Source organism: Bufo bufo, chromosome 6 (assembly GCF_905171765.1).
Source record: "Bufo bufo chromosome 6, aBufBuf1.1, whole genome shotgun sequence".
NCBI classification, from domain to species: domain Eukaryota; kingdom Metazoa; phylum Chordata; class Amphibia; order Anura; family Bufonidae; genus Bufo; species Bufo bufo.
The window spans coordinates 349,165,057-349,184,110 of NC_053394.1; the positions used below are offsets into that span (position 1 = coordinate 349,165,057).

At 44.6% G+C, this 19,054-nt stretch overlaps 1 protein-coding gene across 2 annotated transcripts in view; it reads right to left on the reverse strand.

The window, feature by feature from the left end:
• Positions 1-276: 276 nt before the first annotated feature.
• Positions 277-19,054, reverse strand: part of ZNF335 (zinc finger protein 335) — a 96,066-nt gene continuing 77,288 nt past the window's right edge. For both annotated transcript variants that reach the window (XM_040436636.1, XM_040436637.1), the window contains exons 14-28: positions 12,748-12,908; positions 12,419-12,663; positions 10,094-10,196; positions 9,916-10,007; positions 9,540-9,799; positions 9,352-9,451; positions 7,672-7,848; positions 7,419-7,561; positions 7,135-7,214; positions 6,396-6,466; positions 6,225-6,302; positions 5,003-5,086; positions 2,073-2,138; positions 1,782-1,863; positions 277-1,707 (exon numbers count right to left, since the gene is read on the reverse strand). In XM_040436636.1, coding sequence (XP_040292570.1) covers positions 1,607-1,707; positions 1,782-1,863; positions 2,073-2,138; positions 5,003-5,086; positions 6,225-6,302; positions 6,396-6,466; positions 7,135-7,214; positions 7,419-7,561; positions 7,672-7,848; positions 9,352-9,451; positions 9,540-9,799; positions 9,916-10,007; positions 10,094-10,196; positions 12,419-12,663; positions 12,748-12,908 — 1,843 coding nt within the window. In that variant the 3' untranslated portion in view covers positions 277-1,606. The remainder of the gene's footprint in view (positions 1,708-1,781; positions 1,864-2,072; positions 2,139-5,002; positions 5,087-6,224; positions 6,303-6,395; positions 6,467-7,134; positions 7,215-7,418; positions 7,562-7,671; positions 7,849-9,351; positions 9,452-9,539; positions 9,800-9,915; positions 10,008-10,093; positions 10,197-12,418; positions 12,664-12,747; positions 12,909-19,054) is intronic.

A 19,054-nucleotide genomic window follows, 5' to 3' on the forward strand; every position in this document is an offset into this window, starting at 1 on the left:
TCCAAGCCGACAGGTTGGATTTAAAGGGGTTATCCAAGACTATTAAATTCCCCCCATATGCCCAGGCCCCTCACAATGAATATACTTACCTCGCTTCCCACGCCGCTCCTGGTCCCCGCACATCCACTTCTCCCCGTGCGCGGATGAAAACATCCGGTGTCAGGGTGGAACAGCCAACGGCAGGCGGGAACGGGGACAAGCCTCCCTAGCGTCACCCACAATGCTAGGGAGGCTCCCCCCCCCCCCCACCTGCCATTGGCTGCTCCCCCCCCCCCCCCAACACCGGATGTTTTCATCCACACATGGGGAGAAGCAGGAGCGGGGACCGGAAGCGGCGTGGGGAGTGAGGTAAGTATATTCATTGTGAGGGGCCCAGGCGTATGGGGGAATTTAATAGTCTTGGATAACACCTTTTAACATTCAGTTTTTACTTATGTCATTTCCTATATAGTTTTTCCTAATGTATTTAAACCCGTAGAATTCCCTGGTATTGATATGAGGCAACATGTTCAGCAATGTGGAGAGAACGGTTTTGTTTTCTTACAGATTTCTCTCCATTTTTTTTTAAGCCACAAATATCCAGGTCCTTGTATTCAGGAAAAACAAATCTGTGCAGGTCAAAAACTTTGCACAGTCCTGGACGTTTCAGCATTTCTATTCATTGAAGTTCATAAACCACTTGGCTTACAGTTAACATAGTAAGAAAGGGCTCCCTCCTGACTGGCTGAGCGCGGCCGCTTTTGGAGAAGTAGTCCAGACTCTGATGAAGGACGAAGGATGCTTCTGACAGAACTCTGCTGACTTCCATGAGGGATCAGGTGCAGAAAGAAGATTCTCATTTGGCACACCTTTCCCAAATAGAGGACAGTGCCATCGGACAAATCAATAGAGACGCTGCAGCGCAGGGCGTCGGGAGAGAATGTCTCCTCGCACCCCTCCCGCCACAAAGGCCACGTGTGAGAGAAACCATAAGGGGCTGCTTGCAAACTGGGTTTTGTTATCTGCAATGGCTGGAGGTCAGCTTCAATGGCTAATGTGTAGCCAGATGCCGTGGACAAGTGTTTATTGCAGAGGAAAACGGGAGGAAGAGGATTACCCGATTTCACGATTATCCTTGTACTCGGGGGATTAAGTACCGAAATCTGCCCTAATCCCTTTAATCTGATAAGAGAAGAGGGAGTAAAATCACAGATCAGACACCAGTCTCTGCACCAGATGAGGTGAAAGAGTAGTGTAAATGTATTTCGATCAGCCCAGATGATTGCTCATTACCAGATCTGTGTTCGTGTTGAAGAAAACAAATGCTTTTGCAGAAAATCTTAGCGATGAACGAGCCCAGGGCAGCGGAGGCCGCGCAAGACGTTTCCTCAGCAACTGTCAAGGGCTGTGCTGAACACGCACAGAGCAAAGCTAACAACTGCTGGCACGCTCAGGGAAGCCAAGGAATGAATGACACCGAATGTCAAAGCACTACTTTGTAAGATCCATGTTCAGTACGGCATGGACAATGGGCTCATTCATCAACTTCACAGGGTCTGATATGGTCTACAATATAAATAAGTGTGCGGGCTGATGACATCACCGAATAACATAAATCACAGAGCCGCTATTCTGCCAGGGTGATCACGTCGTACTGGATCTCCTGCTGTAGGGCCGGCTCTGTTTCTGAAGTGTACACCGTCTGGGCCATTGCTGCATCTGCCACGGCTGAGAGACAAGAAAGCGGGTTATGGCTGTGTAATATGTAATACGTGTCTGGGCATACTGCAAGCACTGCTAACCTGTGACAGCAGAGTGGGCTGCAGCTTCAAGTTGTTCCTGAGTCAGAAGTTGTTGTGTGGGTGACATGGGCACAAAGTGGATCTGCAGAGCAGAGAAATCCAATCATTAATTAACACTTTGCCCTGAGCCCTGTTGCCTCTCCCTCAGTGACCTTCATTAGTACATATGGCTCAATGAACCAGACAATACCCATTAGTACTTTAATAACATGGAAGGTCTTGTAGGACAGCGCTGGTCTATGACTGTATATAGGAAAGATACTGAGATACCACAAGAGGACATTTAGTCACCTGAGGGTCTTGAATGAACGGTCCTCCTGGTTCATACTGAATGTGAGTAATTTGCCCGTCCTGAACCTAGAAAAAGATCACAGCAAGTAGACAGCTAAAAACTTTATTTGTACCAAGGATATAGGAAAAAAAAATAATAATCCACCGACAGGGTGGTAGCGGGATGGCAAAGTTTAGTATAAGGCTGCTTTTGCAATGTCCATTGCAAGTTCGAAGGATTTCCTGAAATTTCCATACAGTACATCTGTTATGGATGCCACAGCATATACAGTGGCATCCATAATCCAAAGACCTGCATGTTAAAAAAACAGTATACCATGCGTTACATATATTTACAGCATGCATCTGTATGGAATAGCGCCGCGGACTGAGCTGTTCTATGCGGCATAAAAAAGGATATATGTGGTATTCCAGCCGGACAGAGGCCAAAAGGATGCGATTTTGGTCTCCGATTCATGGCAGGGGCCCGTTCCCAGCACATACAGCAATTGGACATTGCAAAACGCAGTGTGTGAACAAGCCATATTGGGAAAAAGTAGAAGGCAGTAACCATCTCAAGTGATGAACTGGAACAATACTGAAAGGCTAGTTTCACGCTAGTGTTAAAATCTTTATTGTATCTGCCATAGCCAGAGCACCATCAGGCCTTATTAACTAGAACAGGACCCAGCAGGGATCCGGCCTGTTTCTGGCATTAGTGCTGGGATTTAGCCAAACAAAAACTGGTGTTTACGTGTGGTGGAATCCTGGCACTAATAACAGAAATGGGCCAGATCTCTGCCGGATCCCATTATAGTCAAAGGGCTCCGGAGGGCAAGGGCAGGATCCAGCTATGCCAGATACGATAAACTCCGGCAAGCTGTTCCTCTGCCAGAAAGTAGCCTAATAGTCAGGACTAACCTGGTGAAAAGGTATGCATTTAGGTATAACCTGTGCTTTGGTATAGAACTATGACACAGGATACTTAAAGAGGACCTGTCACCACTCCTGATGCCTATTTTAATAGCTCCATGCATTCCCCACGTAATAACAATTCTGGAACATCTATTCTTATGTCTGTATGTTGTACCATTCCTTTATTATTTCTACTAGAAGTAATGAATGAATTGCTATTAGCCTTCAGTAAGGGTACAGAGGGGAGGTAACCAGTTGGGGGCGTGTACCTGCACAGTCTGAAAATGGCAGCACTGATTGGATAGAGTGAGTCAGTGCAGGTACACGCCCCCAACTGGTTACCTCCCCTCTGTACCCTTACTGAAGGCTAATAGCAATTCATTCATTACTTCTAGTAGAAATAATAAAGGAATGGTACAACATACAGACATAAGAATAGATGTTCCAGAATTGTTATTATGTGGGGAATGCATGGAGCTATTAAAACAGGAATGTCAGGAGTGGTGAAAGGTCCTCCTTAAAGGAGTTTTTGAGATTAGAGGAATCAATCTTTTCCCCCCCAGAAACAGCAACATATGGGCTTCATCTGAAATGACAGCTCAGCTGCATTTACCTGAATGTGGCTGAGCTGCAATACCAAACACACCCTGCGGTGGCACTGTCTAATTTTTATTTTATTTTTGAAAAACAATGTAAAAGCAGTCTTTTAAAGGAAATCTCTCAGTAGGGTTCTGCTGCTCTGAGGGAGGCATAAACTGATGATAGATCCCATAAGCACAATGCTTTGTCACTTCCTTGAATTTACCCAGTTGTTTTGCCAAAATCTGTATTGAACAGCTGCCGAGCCAGCAGAGTGCTAGACAATACAGAGGGAGTTCTCATATTAAAGAGTTCTCTGACCCCCACCACTGATTGCTATAGGAAGGGGGCTGTCCGCCAGTGGCAGGAAGAGAGGAGAGCTCATGAATGAGGACTCTCTAGCACTAGCAGTGTATGGAGCGGACTCAAGTGCTCGGCTCGCTGCTCAATACAGGTTTTAGCATAATGATTAGGCCAATTAAAGTAAGTGACCCAGCAATTTGCTAAGGGTATGTGTCACCTGTATATGCTGCCTCAGAGAGGACACCATAAAATAAAAGTGACAGATTCCCTGTAGTCAAAAGTAGATAATTACTTGAATAAGCAGTGTTGGATGGAAAACACCATCGGAGTCATTTATTAAACAGAAATACGCCTATATTAGGCGTATTTCTGGAGCAGATTGCGGTGCAAAGGTCCTTTGGGTCCGGCTGGCCCTTATCATTTACCATTTAGTACGCCTGTTTTAAGCGTAGAAAATGGTCTAAACGTTAGACAGCTAGACATTTAGAAGTGGCAGAGGATCCGCCACAGTTATGTGGAGGCCGGTGCCTCTACATAACTGTGGCGGATTCACCGCCAGTGCAGGGCTTTGTTAAGACCGGCCCCATGTGTGAAATCATCCTAAAACCTCTTCAGGAAGGTTGTCACCCAAAATTTCACTGGTATTATTCACAATAATAACATGATTAAAAAAAACACAAGATGTTAACGAGGACCTTTCACCACTCCTGACATGCCTGTTTTAATAGCTCCATGCATTCCCCATGTAATACCAATTCTGGAGCCCCTATTCTTATGTCTGTATGTTGTGCCATTCCTCTGTTATTGCTACTAGAAGTTATGATTGAATTGCTATTAGCCTTCGGTAAGGGTACAGAGGGGAGGTAACCAGTTGGGGGCGTGTACCTGCACAGACTCACTCTATCCAATCAGTGTTGCCATTTTCAGACTGTACAGGTACACGCCCCCAACTGGTTACCTCCCCTCTGTACCCTTACTGAAGGCTAATAGCAATTCATTCATAACTTCTAGTTTAAATAATAAAGGAATAGCACAACATACAGACATAAGAATAGAGGCTCCAGAATTGTTATTACATGGGGAATGCATGGAGCAATTAAAACAGGAATGTCAGGAGTGGTGAAAGGTCCTCTTTAAGCAGCTTCAAAACTTACCTGAATATGGTGACCTTCAGGGAGCACAACATATTCCTGGGGAATCAAGTGAGGGACTCCATCTTGAGAAATGATGTATTGTACCTACAGAGAGGAATAACGGCAGCAAAGCCTGTGAGATGACCTCATGAAGTTAAATACAGATCAAAACAGTGAATATTGAGCAACAAACTCTGACAACATAGGATATTTAATTGTATATTCATCGCTTTCCCTTCATTATTTATGCTAAAGCTCCGTACTGTACACGGAGGAAGGAAGGGAGATCCAAATCTGCTCTACATCTTCAGCATTTTATCCCAACAGCAATTGGCCAGCCCTGTTTGTGACCGATTATGAAGGTGGTATGGACATATGGATATTACAGACAGGGTCCCCTGCTTGAAATCCTCATTTATGACCCAGAATGAGAACAACTCTAAGTGCAGCTTCCATTGTGTGAAAATCATGGTTGTAATTATAGCCATAGCATTTGCTAGGAGGCCTAGAGGTTTGGGGGGCCGTTTCAGATGAAAGTACATTGTACCCTTTGGGGGCAATAACAATATGGTGGCTTTTTGCTATAATGGGGGTTTTCCGATATTTGAGCGGTCATGCATACCTTTAATTATTGCTACTTATGCTGCTGTTTTAATTTTGTTACACTCGGTCAGTGCTGGTGAATCTATGGCACGGGTGCCAGAGGTGGCACTCAGAGCCCTCTGTGTGGGCACCCACGCCCTGGAAAAAGTCTAAGACGTACCAATATGCCTTTTCCCACCATTCATCAGAGCAGGGCGCACTATGAACGGCACAAGGAGCACATTGAATGTAGGCAGGCTATTATAGCTAAATGATAAAGTACATGAAGGATATACTGTACTGGACTGTAGTATTCAGGTTATGTTGCACTTTGCGATAAATATGTGGGTTTTTGGTTACACTTTGGGCACTCAGTCTGTAAAAGGTTCGCCATCACTGCACTAGGCGATGGGGCCCCACCTTATTTTGCTATGGGGCCCTATAAATTATAGTCACCCCACTGGGAGAACTTGATGCCCTTGTATTACTGTCATCCATCTGAATGTATAACTAGCAGTGGTTTGCTAGGGGTGCTGGATGAGGGACTTGGGGCAATCTTTCTGATAAGACATCCAGACGAGTAGTATTCTGATCTGCTCCACAGCAGCATAGTGTCATCTCAAACCGTCCATATTGTAGTAAACCCAAGTAAAGAAATTACCTGATTATCCGCTGTTACCAGTTGCTGTAGAGTCTGTCCATCTGCAGTTGTAATTTCTTGAATGTAAGCTGTATCCTCCTTAAGAAAAAATAATAATAATAATGATTTTAAGACTTGGTATCAAGGAAAAACAACCAAGAAAACACATGAAAGCATTATGCATACTCTAACCTGGTTGCTCACAGTTTCCTCCTGTGCCAGGAATATGTGCTCCTCATCCAGGCCTGGGACAGATGTGAGTTCTGCAGAAAAAGTGACAAATAAAGCTCGAACTATCTGAATCTTTCAATACCAATATTTTTTTCATTAAATGAGTGGAGCAACTGATCTTTTTATGCTCCGATGCTCCCCCTTGCCCTGCTGTTTCTTTACTTTTGGACATTGCTAGGCAGAAGATGGGCGGTCTTCAGCGCTGCCCTAGCCAGTAAAAACAAGCTAGGGCAGCGCTAAAGACCGCCCCCATTAGTGCAGATGACGACACCGGACTCACTGCTAGGCGGAAGCCTCTGCCTAGCTTACCCAAGCAGAGCCCGGTATGTCACCGGATCTCAAGAAAATTCCCTTGCCCGATTCAGGGCAGGGCAAGGTGGAGAATTGGAACGTGAAAAGATGGTGAATGAGTGCAGATCGGGTTGGGTCCGGATTCAGGTCTGAACCTGGACAACCACTTTAAGAGGTTGCTTAATTGTGCATTATACAGATGTCCAGGATTCGAAGAATAAGTCTAATTTCTTCTTTAACCCTGGCTGTGTCTAGTTTTGTAGGTCAGTCCTACTAACTTGAATGTGGATGAGCTGTAATATCAGTGACAGCCCACAGACAAGAGTGGCTCCAATTCTGTAACAAAAATCTTGCTTCCCCGCCCTGAGAAAAGTCCATTACGAAGGATTGATTCTGTCCTTACACTCACCTGTTCGCTGGGACTGCTCTATGGTTGCTCCGGTGTGGAGCCTTTCGATGTGGAATTTTAGGTGACCTTTCCGATTAAATCTGAAAGAAAAATCGGAAACATTGAATGCCCCAGCCTTATTCAAACAGGTGTATATTACATGAATAACAGGGCTCCCTTGTAAGACATAACTTTACCGGGAATCACACATCATCGGTGACACAAGGATAGAGCGGAAAAGGGGGAAAGGAATGTGCATAAACAAACACTACAAGGAGAGGATGTGACAAAGCTCCCATTCCTACCTCTGTCCACACAAGTGACATGAGTGCGGCCTGTGGTTGGTGTGTGTCATTGCATGTCTGCTTAGATCTTTCTTATTCCTGGAGGCAAAACTGCATTGATTGCAGCGGTGAGGCCGGAGATCAGAGTGAAGTGTCATGTGATCCTAGCAGGAAGTCCAACAAATCCAAGAAAGTCAGCAAATTTCCAGCTGAAAATATAAATGGAACAAGAAGAAAGGACAGGACGAGGGGGAGTACGGTCCTAATGTCTTACCCTGACGTCAGCCCATGTTTCAGAAAAGAAATTCCCACAGTCTGGACATTTAAATCCATTGCCGCCTTCAACGTGAGCTCTTTTGTGGCTCTCCATTTCCGCACGACCCCAGAAGGATGAATTACAAATTTTACAGGAAAATTTTTTTGTGGTAGGCATCGGCTGATTGGAGGCAACCTAATCAAAAAGACATGTTTATAACGAGAAATATAACTGAAAAAAGATGCATTTTTTTACCCTAAAAGTGGGGGGAGAGCGTCAGTGCATCTTATAGGGCTAATACTAATGAGCGCTTCCACTATGAAGTATTCATTAGTACTGTAGGACTGGAACGCAGTGAATGTAGCACTGCTAGCACTGGTATTACTCACTGCTCCCTGCTTTTCTCAAGGCACTGCGTCCTGACTGTATACAGCGCCCGGACGTAGTGCAGTCCGACATCAGATCTCAGTGCAGTGCTGCAGGAGGAGTGCACTGGATCTCCCAAGAAGCAGCACTGTCTGAAGTAGGAAAGGGAAGTTGTTTTATTTATTTTTGGTCTCATGAAGATTGGGGGGGGGGTCTGACCTGAGGTCTCATGAAGATTGGGGGGGGTCTGACCTGAGGTCTCATGAAGATTGGGGGGGGTCTGACCTGAGGTCTCATGAAGATTGGGGGGGGGTCTGACCTGAGGTCTCATGAAGATTGGGGGGGTCTGACCTGAGGTCTCATGAAGATTGGGGGGGGGTCTGACCTGAGGTCTCATGAAGATTGGGGGGGGTCTGACCTGAGGTCTCATGAAGATTGGGGGGGTCTGACCTGAGGTCTCATGAAGATTGGGGGGGTCTGACCTGAGGTCTCATGAAGATTGGGGGGTCTGACCTGAGGTCTCATGAAGATTGGTGGTTTGGTCTGACCTGAGGTCTCATGAAGATTGGTGGTTTGGTCTGACCTGAGGTCTCATGAAGATTGGTGGTTTGGTCTGACCTGAGGTCTCATGAAGATTGGTGGTTTGGTCTGACCTGAGGTCTCATGAAGATTGGTGGTTTGGTCTGACCTGAGGTCTCATGAAGATTGGGGGTTTGGTCTGACCTAAGGTCTCATGAAGATTGGGGGTTTGGTCTGACCTGAGGTCTCATGAAGACTGGGGGTTTGATCTGACGTCTGATGAATGTTGGGGTCAGATTTTGGGGTCTGAAGATTGGGGGTTTGATAAAAAATGTTTTTTTTTCTTTTCTTATTTTCCTCCTCTAAAACCTAGTTGCGTCTTAAAGGGGTTATCCCATCTTAGACAATGGGGGCATATCGCTAGTTTCCCGGGGTCCGTCCACCACCAGGCGCAGCTCCCCGCCTCTCCCATTGATGTGAATGGGAGCGCACCGCGCATGCGCGGCCACTGCTCCCACTCATTTCTATGGGGCCGACGGAAACAGCCGAGCAAGCGCTCGGCTATTTTCGGCGGTTCCATAGAAATTAATGGAGGGCGGCTGCGCATGCGCAGTGCACCCTCCTCAAGCTTCTCTGCTCCGTTATCCTTGTAGGTGCAGGTCCCAGAGGTGGGACCCGCACCTATCAGACAATGGGGGCATATCCTAGCGATATGCCCCCATTGTCTAAGATGGGATAACCCCTTTAATGTCTTATTGTGCGTCTTCTAAAACAAAAAATATGGTACTTTAGTGATTTAGTATGGAGTCTCACTTGTGGATGTTGTGCCTTGCTTAGGATCTGTACAGCGTTCTTGTCTTTCCCACTCTCTGCCAACAGTGTATGAGGAGATCTAGGAGGCACATCATTTTCACTAAAATCCAAGAAGAATGTGTGTTACCATCACCTACATTCACATCATAATATATTCCCACAGGACACATCTTCAACCTCTGGCATACCTGCACAATGGGGCCTGCATGTTGTCTGCATTTATAAGGCTGTATTCTGCAGTGGTGAAGGCTGTATTGATGGTGATCTGCTGTACTGTACCCTCGTAGCCTGCCTCGGGCATGCCAGTCTCTTCATAACCAGCCTCTTGCACTTCTGTCACTTGTCTCTCATCCATATGCAAAGTAAGAACCTGAGCCATGTGTGGCTCCTGAGACGAAGCTTCAGGTTCTTGACCATCAATGCACGGTGCAGATTTTACTACAGCCACCTACAGAAATAAGACAGAGGACCTCATAAAAGCTGTCACAATACTTATACTATCCAGCCTTCTTATATGTGAAGACTACATCCAAAATGCTGCCCCTTCTCTGTATGTTAACATACTTGTAATGCTCCTCCTGGACCATCTCTTTGGGCGCTCATGTTCAGAAGCAGATCTAGAGCTGCCTGAGTTGCAAGTTCATCACCTTCTCCGCCTACAAGAAAAAAAATAAAAAAACAATTAATGATTTGATTTCTGCCTCATCTCCATTCTTTAAAACAAACAATACATACGTCTCACCTTGCTCATATATGATAGTGGCACCTTCTAGTGTGTTCTGCGTCTGCCCTTCTTCGTCGGTGGGTTGGTGAAGCATATGATAGGTAAGCTCTCTGGGAGGATTCTGTATGACAATATGAAAATACCCAATAAGAAAAACTACTTTTTGATGTCCTACCATGACTTTTATTCACATCAAATTTCTTTTCATTACCAGATTTACACTGCCACAATAACTGCCCAATACTTTTAACTTTTCTTCTTCAAAGGGCCCCTAACAGGCATCAACCTTATGGGGGAGATTTGGTTCTATGGACTTTTTGAAGTGACAACTGAACAAAACTGACAAATACACACACTGACTAATAGATTCAATGGAGCAGTGCAAAACCTGGTCTCATTCAAGCTTCTCCCATTCACCATGCAGATCTTTCCATCCTGAATGCTGCTCATCTTTCTGCCCCACTGCTACACTAAGGCTTCTGCCCTCTGCCAGCCACGGCACTGGTTGACCATCCACTATAGATTACAATTCAAACTGGTCTCTCACCCACAAAGCTTCCCGCAGTGCTGCACCCCCTACATCTCCTTGCTCATCTCTATCTACCACCCTGCAAGCGCTCTTCCTTCTGCCAATGACTTTCCACCAACAACCTTCATAATCTGAACTTCCCACTTGCATCTCTAAAACTCCTCTCTGGCTGCGGCAGTTCTCTGGGATGTGCTACCCCAGACAATAGGATTCATTCCCAACATCCACAGCTTTAAAGGCAATTTTTCACTAATAAATTCACTGATAAGGCACAGTGCCTTGTAGGGCTAGCTCAGCTGAAAGCAATGCTACTTTTAACTTGGCAATCCACTGTAGAAAAAAAGTACTTTAAATCCATATGCAAATGAGCAGTTAAATGCAACAAGAGTGCGCCCACGCCACTCTGTGCATCTTTGCTTCTACCGATTCCTCTGATAGCCCTTCCCTCTACTTCTTGACTGACAAAGCCAGGCGGGATGACTATGTAGGAACCTGGCTCTGTCAATCGGAAAGGAGATGGAGAGGCCGGCAGAAGAAACAGGAGGAACAAGAATGCACTCAGTGACTTGGGCCCACCCTCATTGCACTTAACTACTCATTTGCATATGTATTAAAAGTACCTATTCCCCAGAATGAAGCATCAGATTGCCAGGTGAAAGATAGCTAAGCTAGCCTTACCTGGTTTAAACAGTGGAGGTCCTGGTGACAAATCCCCTTTAAGTGTGCTCTAAAAACACATATCATACACTTCATAATCTAATTCTTCTCTCTAATCTAACCCTTCTTCAATATTCCTCAGAACCGGATTCCTTTATCCCACAGTATCCCCCACACCCTGTATACACTCAAATGCACTGATAAAATTCAGCATGGAAAACTAGTTTCTTTTGTTACTTTCCGTTATAAATATTCTCCGGCTGTGAGATATTCTCTTTACTTTATTATAACGGCGCCCCCTGGTGTTTTATCTGTATAGTAATATGAACGTCCACCTACTGAGGTGGATGCACATGCTCAGTTCCATCCTTCAAATGTCACCAGCCAAATCTACTGTTATAAGCTGTGACAGTTACATGGAAAAAGCTGCAGCACAAGGGTCCATTCACACGTCCGCACGGAATTGCGGACCCATTAATTTCCATCGTGCTGCCCGGATCCGCACTTCCGGGTCCGCAATTCCGTTCCCCAAAAAAATAGAACATGTCCTATTCTTGTCCGCAATTGCGGATAAGAATAGGCATTTTCTATTAAGTGCCGGCGATGTGCGGTCCGCAAAATGCGGAACGCACATTGCCGGTGACAGTGTTATGCGGATCCACGGATCCGCAAAACACACACAGACGTGTGAATGGACCCTAAAAGACACACCCTCTGAGAAAGGACATGCCCCCTGAGCTGTCAGTCTGAAAAGAATCTAGCACAGCTTTTGATTGACCATCACTCCTATTCTTTATATTGCTGATTAGTTTGTTACTCTGTAGTATCGGACGGCTGTATATGTAGCCAATGATTGTACAGTGCTACAGAATTTGTTGGCGTTATTAGGCTATTATTATATCTGCATTTACACCACTTTTCTCAAACATGTGATTGGTTTAAGGGCCAAAATACTGTAACGTGGTGATGCCAAGCATCAAACATATAAAATTACATTAAGCGTTCAATCACACCCTGCTCTGGGCACTCAATATGGTCAAAATGGACCAAGTAAATGTAGATGCCACAAAAGTTTTATCTGGATGTGAGGCTGCACATTTGGAGATCATATTGTCCCCCATCACCAGGTCATGTAGACACAAACATTGAATAATAACCTGCAGTTTATTGACTTCTGCTTCATCTGTAGTTGGTGCATGGGTTGCTGGTTGCTCATGCTGCTGTTTGAGCTGTTCAATCTGTTGAGGAGAAAAAAAGGGCCGCCGTCGGCACGGCGCTTCCTCTGGATGCCGCTGCAGCCACTCTTGGTACAGTAGTGTATGTCGACATTTAACGTGTAGACGCAGGTTCTTCTTGTGCTTTGTGGTGAAGTGGCAATACTCACAGGCAAAAGGCTTCCCGCCTATGGGAACATGAATGAAAACCATCACCTTTCATGATACGTTCATCCTATGGAATAGTCTCTAACACAGACCGCTCTGCTTACCTGCATGTTTGGTTGCCTGGTGAGTGAGCAGGAAGTCCTGCCGGAAAGTATGGTATGTGCACTGATTGCATTTAAAGGGCTTGTCATTCATATGAGTGAGCTGGTGATTCAGGAGCTGCTTTCGGTCTTCACACATGTAATCACAAAACTCACATTTATACCTGCAAAACAAACATTAGCTTTAGGAAACGTCGCTGGGTAATGTCAATTTTTTAGACAATATTACAAATTAGGCTTCTAGGTATTTTGTATCCAATTGCCAGGAAGTGCTGTATTTTTCGCTTTATAAGACGCACTTAGCGATAAGACACACCTAGGTTTTAGAGGAGGAAAATCAGATTTTTTTTTTTTCATCAGACTTCAGATCAGATTACCAATCTTCATTAGACCCCCAAATCAGACCTTGATCAGACCCCTAATCTTTATTAGACCTTTATAGGACTCCCAATCTTGATCAGACCCCCCCCCCATCCATCAGACTACCAATCTGTATCAGACCTCTGATCAGAACCCCCAATGCTCATCAATGCACCTCAGATTAGACATAGCATAAATAAATGAACTCACCTCTCCTGCTCCAGACCTTGCGCTCTTCCTGCACTCACCACTCCCTGGTCTTCTTCCAGCGCCACGCTGCACTGTGACTTGATGTCGCACAGCATCAAGTCATAGTGCACACTTATGTACATGTCCTGATCCTGTACACAGTCAGGACACAGTACAGACCAGGAAGCGGTGAGTGCAGCCAGTGCTACAGTCACTGCTCTCCGCCCCTTCTGCATACTAAAGGGGTTGTATGTTCTTACTCTCCAGTGTGATCTGATATCAGGCACCCAGCTAGTATTGTGCATTTGTTTTATTCCAATTAATGGACCTCAGCACAATACTCGCTGGGTGTCGGAAAGTTGCCCTGACAACTGTCGTACATAAGGCTCCTATACACGGGCTGACACAGCATGCGATTTTTGGAAATGAACCATGGGATCCCTATAATTGCAGCAATCACCTCCGCTGTATGTGGACAAATGATCAGTCACCCGTGTGAAGGGGCCTTTAGTGTGCACCTGTATCTCACCACGCCCCATGTCAGACTGGCAGGGGAGGACATGTGCTTCTATCCATCCGCTGTTTGAGAGTATGATAAATTGGTTTAAATTTAGCGTTTACTCGTTGGTAACGTACTATTATGAGCCTTTTCAGTACTGTGTGTGTCTGACAGATGTCTTAGTAACAGGAGGTCGGACTGCTTTCTATCCAACATACCTCACAATTTCATGGGATCTCCAGGTGCCTTCTCAATGGCAAGGCTGCCAGGTATTGGCAGACAAAGATCAGCTCTGCCCATGAATATCACCACTGGTGGCGGTTTTAACTTGCAAAGGTAAAATGCATAGTAAAAAAATATATCAATAATAATAACAAAACAGGAGGAGAAAAAAAAAAATACCTGATAGTCGCCAATGGGTTAACAGACAGCACGACCAGAAAATCATTAATGAATTAATAATCTCAGTAAGTAATTCCATTTTCCAGTTCCCGTTTAATACATGATCTCCCATGTGTACAAAAATAACAGAGCTGGTCCACGGTTATTATGAGAACGAAGTAACAGGGATCTACGAAACGCTGAATTTACCAAATCAAAATCGCAAAGATAATCTGACATGGACAGCAAAAACCGACGGAAAGATCAATACAATCCAACGCTAATGACAGACAAAATGAATGCATAAACAGCCACTCAAATATGGTCAATATATATTAAGAATAACTCAATCCAAGGTCATGTGCACATGAGGAAGATTTCTAAATAAAATCGGAAAAATATAGCGCCTGGAGACAGGAAATCAATGCATTTAATATAAGGGAGTATTAAAAGGCCGATCCTTTTCATTATAAAGTAGTTAATGATCCATTTAAAGAAACGCCACATCTCAAAAATCACATTAAATAAGCTATAACAAAACAAAATCAATAAAAGTGACCTTGTGGCGAAAAAATAAATAAAAAAAAACATACCGAATAACCAATAAAATTCATAATGAGGCTTCCAATGGGGGGGCCAAACAAATTACAGCTGTAAAGTATAGAGGGAAATCAGATATAGCGCGCTACTGAATGGGAAAAAATGAGAAAGCAGTATGGGGGGTGCAGACTAATCAGAGTAATAGGTAGGGGGTAAAAAGAAAACCACAAAACAGGCAAAAAGGATGTCCAAAAATCCAGTTTCCACTACTAACGGCGGTATTTTAAGTGTTAATGGTGTGCATAAGGCTAGCAGCATGAGCAATGCCAGAGCAAATAACTAATAATGAAGAAAATGGAGGGTTATTAACTAAGAAAGGGCAATCAAGCCTTAATTAGCTTTCATCAATCAAAGGCAAGCCTAGCAGTGAAAGCTAATGGAAGAGTGGTTGCTGGGGGTACTACACATGGGCACCAGTATATTTCACCTAATCCTCTATGACTTTCTGAGGCAAGATATACAGAGCTGTGGGCGCACTGCCTGCATTATTATGGTCCTGACTGGGTCGATCTGTACAGTAAAAGTTTTTTTTAATCTAAACTAAAGGCGGCCATACACATTCAATAGCTGTCAGTTGAACGATCGCTCTGCCTCTCCCTACTAACCCATATAGATCCAAGTTTGGCTCGACCAAACACGTACGAGTATTCAATGGGGAGAAGGAAGAAAGCTGCTGCCAGGCACATCCGACAGCGGCTCATCTTCTGGGAGAACAAAAGGATCAGGCGAAAATATTCACTGAAATAGGCGTGGGTGGCAGATCGATCAGACGTTTGAGACTTATCCTCTGAATATCATGCAAAGATGGGAATAAGTAAAGATTAGAATACCTATTTAAAGTTATGCAATGGTAACCTGTGATCTTCACATCACCAACACTTCCTGTTCCTTCTAAGATGCAAAGTTTGAATTCACAGATATTTTTTTTAAATTACGGTACCATGAAAATTACTTTAAAAAAAAACTTCAGATGTTACTAATGTTTGCAGCAGCCGTTACTCATTAACGGTGGTTCCACCTTAGGCCTCTTTCACACGGGCATTGCAGGAAAATGTGCGGGTGCGTTGCGGGAACACGCACGATTTTTCTGCGCGAGTGCAAAACATTGTAATGCGTTTTGCACTCGCGTGAGAAAAATCGCGCATGTTTGGTACCCAAACCAGAACTTCTTCACAGAAGTTCGAGCTTGGGATCGGTGTTCTGTAGATTGTATCATTTTCCCTTATAACATGGTTACAAGGGAAAATAATAGCATTCTGAATACAGAATGCATAGTAAAATAGCACTGGAGGGGTTAAAAAAAATAATAATAATTTAACTCACCTTAGTCCACTTGATCGCGCTGCCGGCATCTCCTTCTGTCTTCATCTTAGCTGTGTGGAGGAACAGGACCTGTGGTGACGTCACTCCGGTCATCACATGGTCCATTACATGATCCATCACCATGGTAAAAGATCATGTGATGGATCATGTGATGACCGGAGTGACGTCACCAATGGTCCTGTTCCTACAATCAGCAAAGAAGGAGACAGAAGGAGATGCCGGCAGCGCGATCAAGTGGATTAAGGGGAGTAAATTATTATTATTTTTTAACCCCTCCAGCGCTATTTTACTATGCATTCTGTATTCAGAATGCTATTATTTTCCCTTATAACTATGTTATAAGGGGAAATAATAATGATCGGGTCTCCATCCCGATCGTCTCCTAGCAACCGTGCGTGAAAATCGCACCGCATCCGCACTTGCTTGCAGATGCTTGCGATTTTCACGCAACCCCATTCCCTTCTATGGGGCCTGCGTTGCGTGAAAAACGCAGAATATAGAGCATGCTCCGATTTTCATGCAACGCACAAGTGATGCGTGAAAATCACCGCTCATGTGAACAGCCCTATAGAAATGAATGGGTCGGTATTCAGTGCGGGTGCAATGCGTTCAACTCACGCATCGCATCCACGCGGAATACTCGCCCGTGTGAAAGGGGCCTTAGGAGCTAACAACCCCAATTCTCCTAATGTGTGTCCAATAAAAATAAATCTGTCCACAGTTCTGCTGTGCCTACTCCACTGTCCCATTCCCACCCACTTCTGTTCTCCGCAAGCGACTTCCTGGGACTATAAGGATCACAACCCGCCAAGAATGGGGAAGTGGTGAAGACATTGCGGGGTAGTGGACAGGTGAGGTTTTTTTTTATGAGGCTCATGTTACGAGCGGTGACGTTATTGGCTCCTGGACCGAACAACTATATTTTAATCATGTTCAAATGCCACTGAAACCTTTGAAAATATGTTTAGCTTGAATTCAGTAAACGTTGTGCAATCTTCATTGCTTCTTTCATTTTCAGACCCCCCCCCTCCCAAACTGCTCCTATGTTCAGACTTATGTCATGTGGATCTGTCCCTGCCAGTTAATACAGTCCTGATCAAAAGTTTAAGACCACTTGAAAAATGGCAAAAAATCATATTTTACATTGTTGGATCTTAACAAGGTTCCAAGTAGAGCTTCAACATGCAACAAGAAGAAATGAGAGTGAGACTAAACATTTTTTGAGCATTCAATTAATTGAAAATAACGATTAAACTGAAACAGGCTGTTTTTCAGCTGATCCAAATTTTAGGACCACAGGCCTTTAAAAGGCCAAATCTTGCAAAGATGTGGATTCATTGTCATTTTCTGTCAGGTAGTCACACGTTGTGATGGCAAAGGCAAAAAAACTCTCCCTTTTTTAACGTGGTCGGGTTGTTGAACTGCATAAGCAGGGTCTCTCACAGCGCGCCATCGCTGCTGAGGTGGGACGCAGTAACACAGTCATTTGGAATTTCTTAAATGATCCTGAGGGTTATGGAACAAAAAAGTCAAGTGGAAGACCCCAAAAAATTTCACCAGCACTGAGCCGGAGGATCCAATTGGCTGTCCGTCAAGACACTGGACGATCCTCGACCCAAATTAAGGCCCTTACTGGTGCTGACTGCAGCCCCATAACCATCAGACGGCATCTGAGACTGAAGGGCTTCAAAAACAAAAAACGTCTTCAAAAGACCTCGTCTCCTTGAACGCCACAGAACTGCTCATTTGGACTTTGCAAGAGAGCACCAAAAATGGGACATTCAAAAGGTGGAAGAAAGTTTTATTCTCTGATGAGAAAAAATTTAACCTTGATGGTCCTGATGGTTTCCAACGTTACAGGCATGACAAGCTGATCCCACAGTGGAGGGGGCGCCATAATGGTCTGGGGTGCTTTTTCCTTCAGTGGAACAATGGAGCTTCAGGAAGTGCAGGGGCGTCAAACGGCCGCTGGCTATGTCCAGATGTTGCAGAGAGCATTCCTCATGACTGAGGGCCCTCATCTGTGTGGGTAACAACTGAGTTTTTCAACAGGACAACGCTACAGTACACAATGCCCACAGAACAAGGGAAACAAGGAGAATAACATCACTCTTTTGGCCCATCCTGTGTGTTCCCCTGATCTAAATCCAATTGAGAACCTTTGGGGATGGATGGCAAGGGAGGTTTACAAAAATGGACAACAGTTCCAGACAGTAGATGGCCTTCGTGCGGCCGTCTTCACCAGTTGGAGAAATGTTCCCACTCACCTCATGGAAACGCTTGCATCAAGCATGCCGAAACGTATTTTTGAAGTGATAAACAATAACGGCGGAGCTACTCATTACTGAGTTCATGTTTGGAAGTTGGATTTCTGTTTTGGGAGGATTTAGTTTTTTTTTTGGAGGTGTGGTCCTAAACTTTTGATCAGCTGAAAAACGGCCTGTTTCAGTTTATTCGTTGTTTTCATTAAATTGAATGCTCAAAAAATGGTTTTGTCTTACTCCCATTTCTTCTTGTTGCATGTTGAAGCTCTACTTGGAACGTTGTTAAGATCCAGCCATGCTAAATATTTGCCATTTTTCAAGTGGCCTTAAACTTTTGATCAGGACTGTACATTCTGGATTTGTGTGTCCAGGATGCTGCTGCCTTCCCTACCTCTCATGTAGTAGGACATCTCCATTCCAGTACTGCGTCCCCCTTATACAGCTCAAGAGGGATCTCCTTTCCCTTGTGCTGATGGAGAAGAGCGTGTGATTTCTTCCTCCCCCTTCAGAACCTGCTGTGGGCGATCTGCTTTTTCTTTACACTAATTGACAGCCTGTGTGATTCACTCATGCTTCCTACAGATCACCTTGTCTGTACTTTCGTCCTTATCCACGACCTGTTTGAGCTGTCCTCCCTGATGACTTGGATACTCCCACCCTCTCCACACCCTGATCTGTGTAGAGTACAAATCTC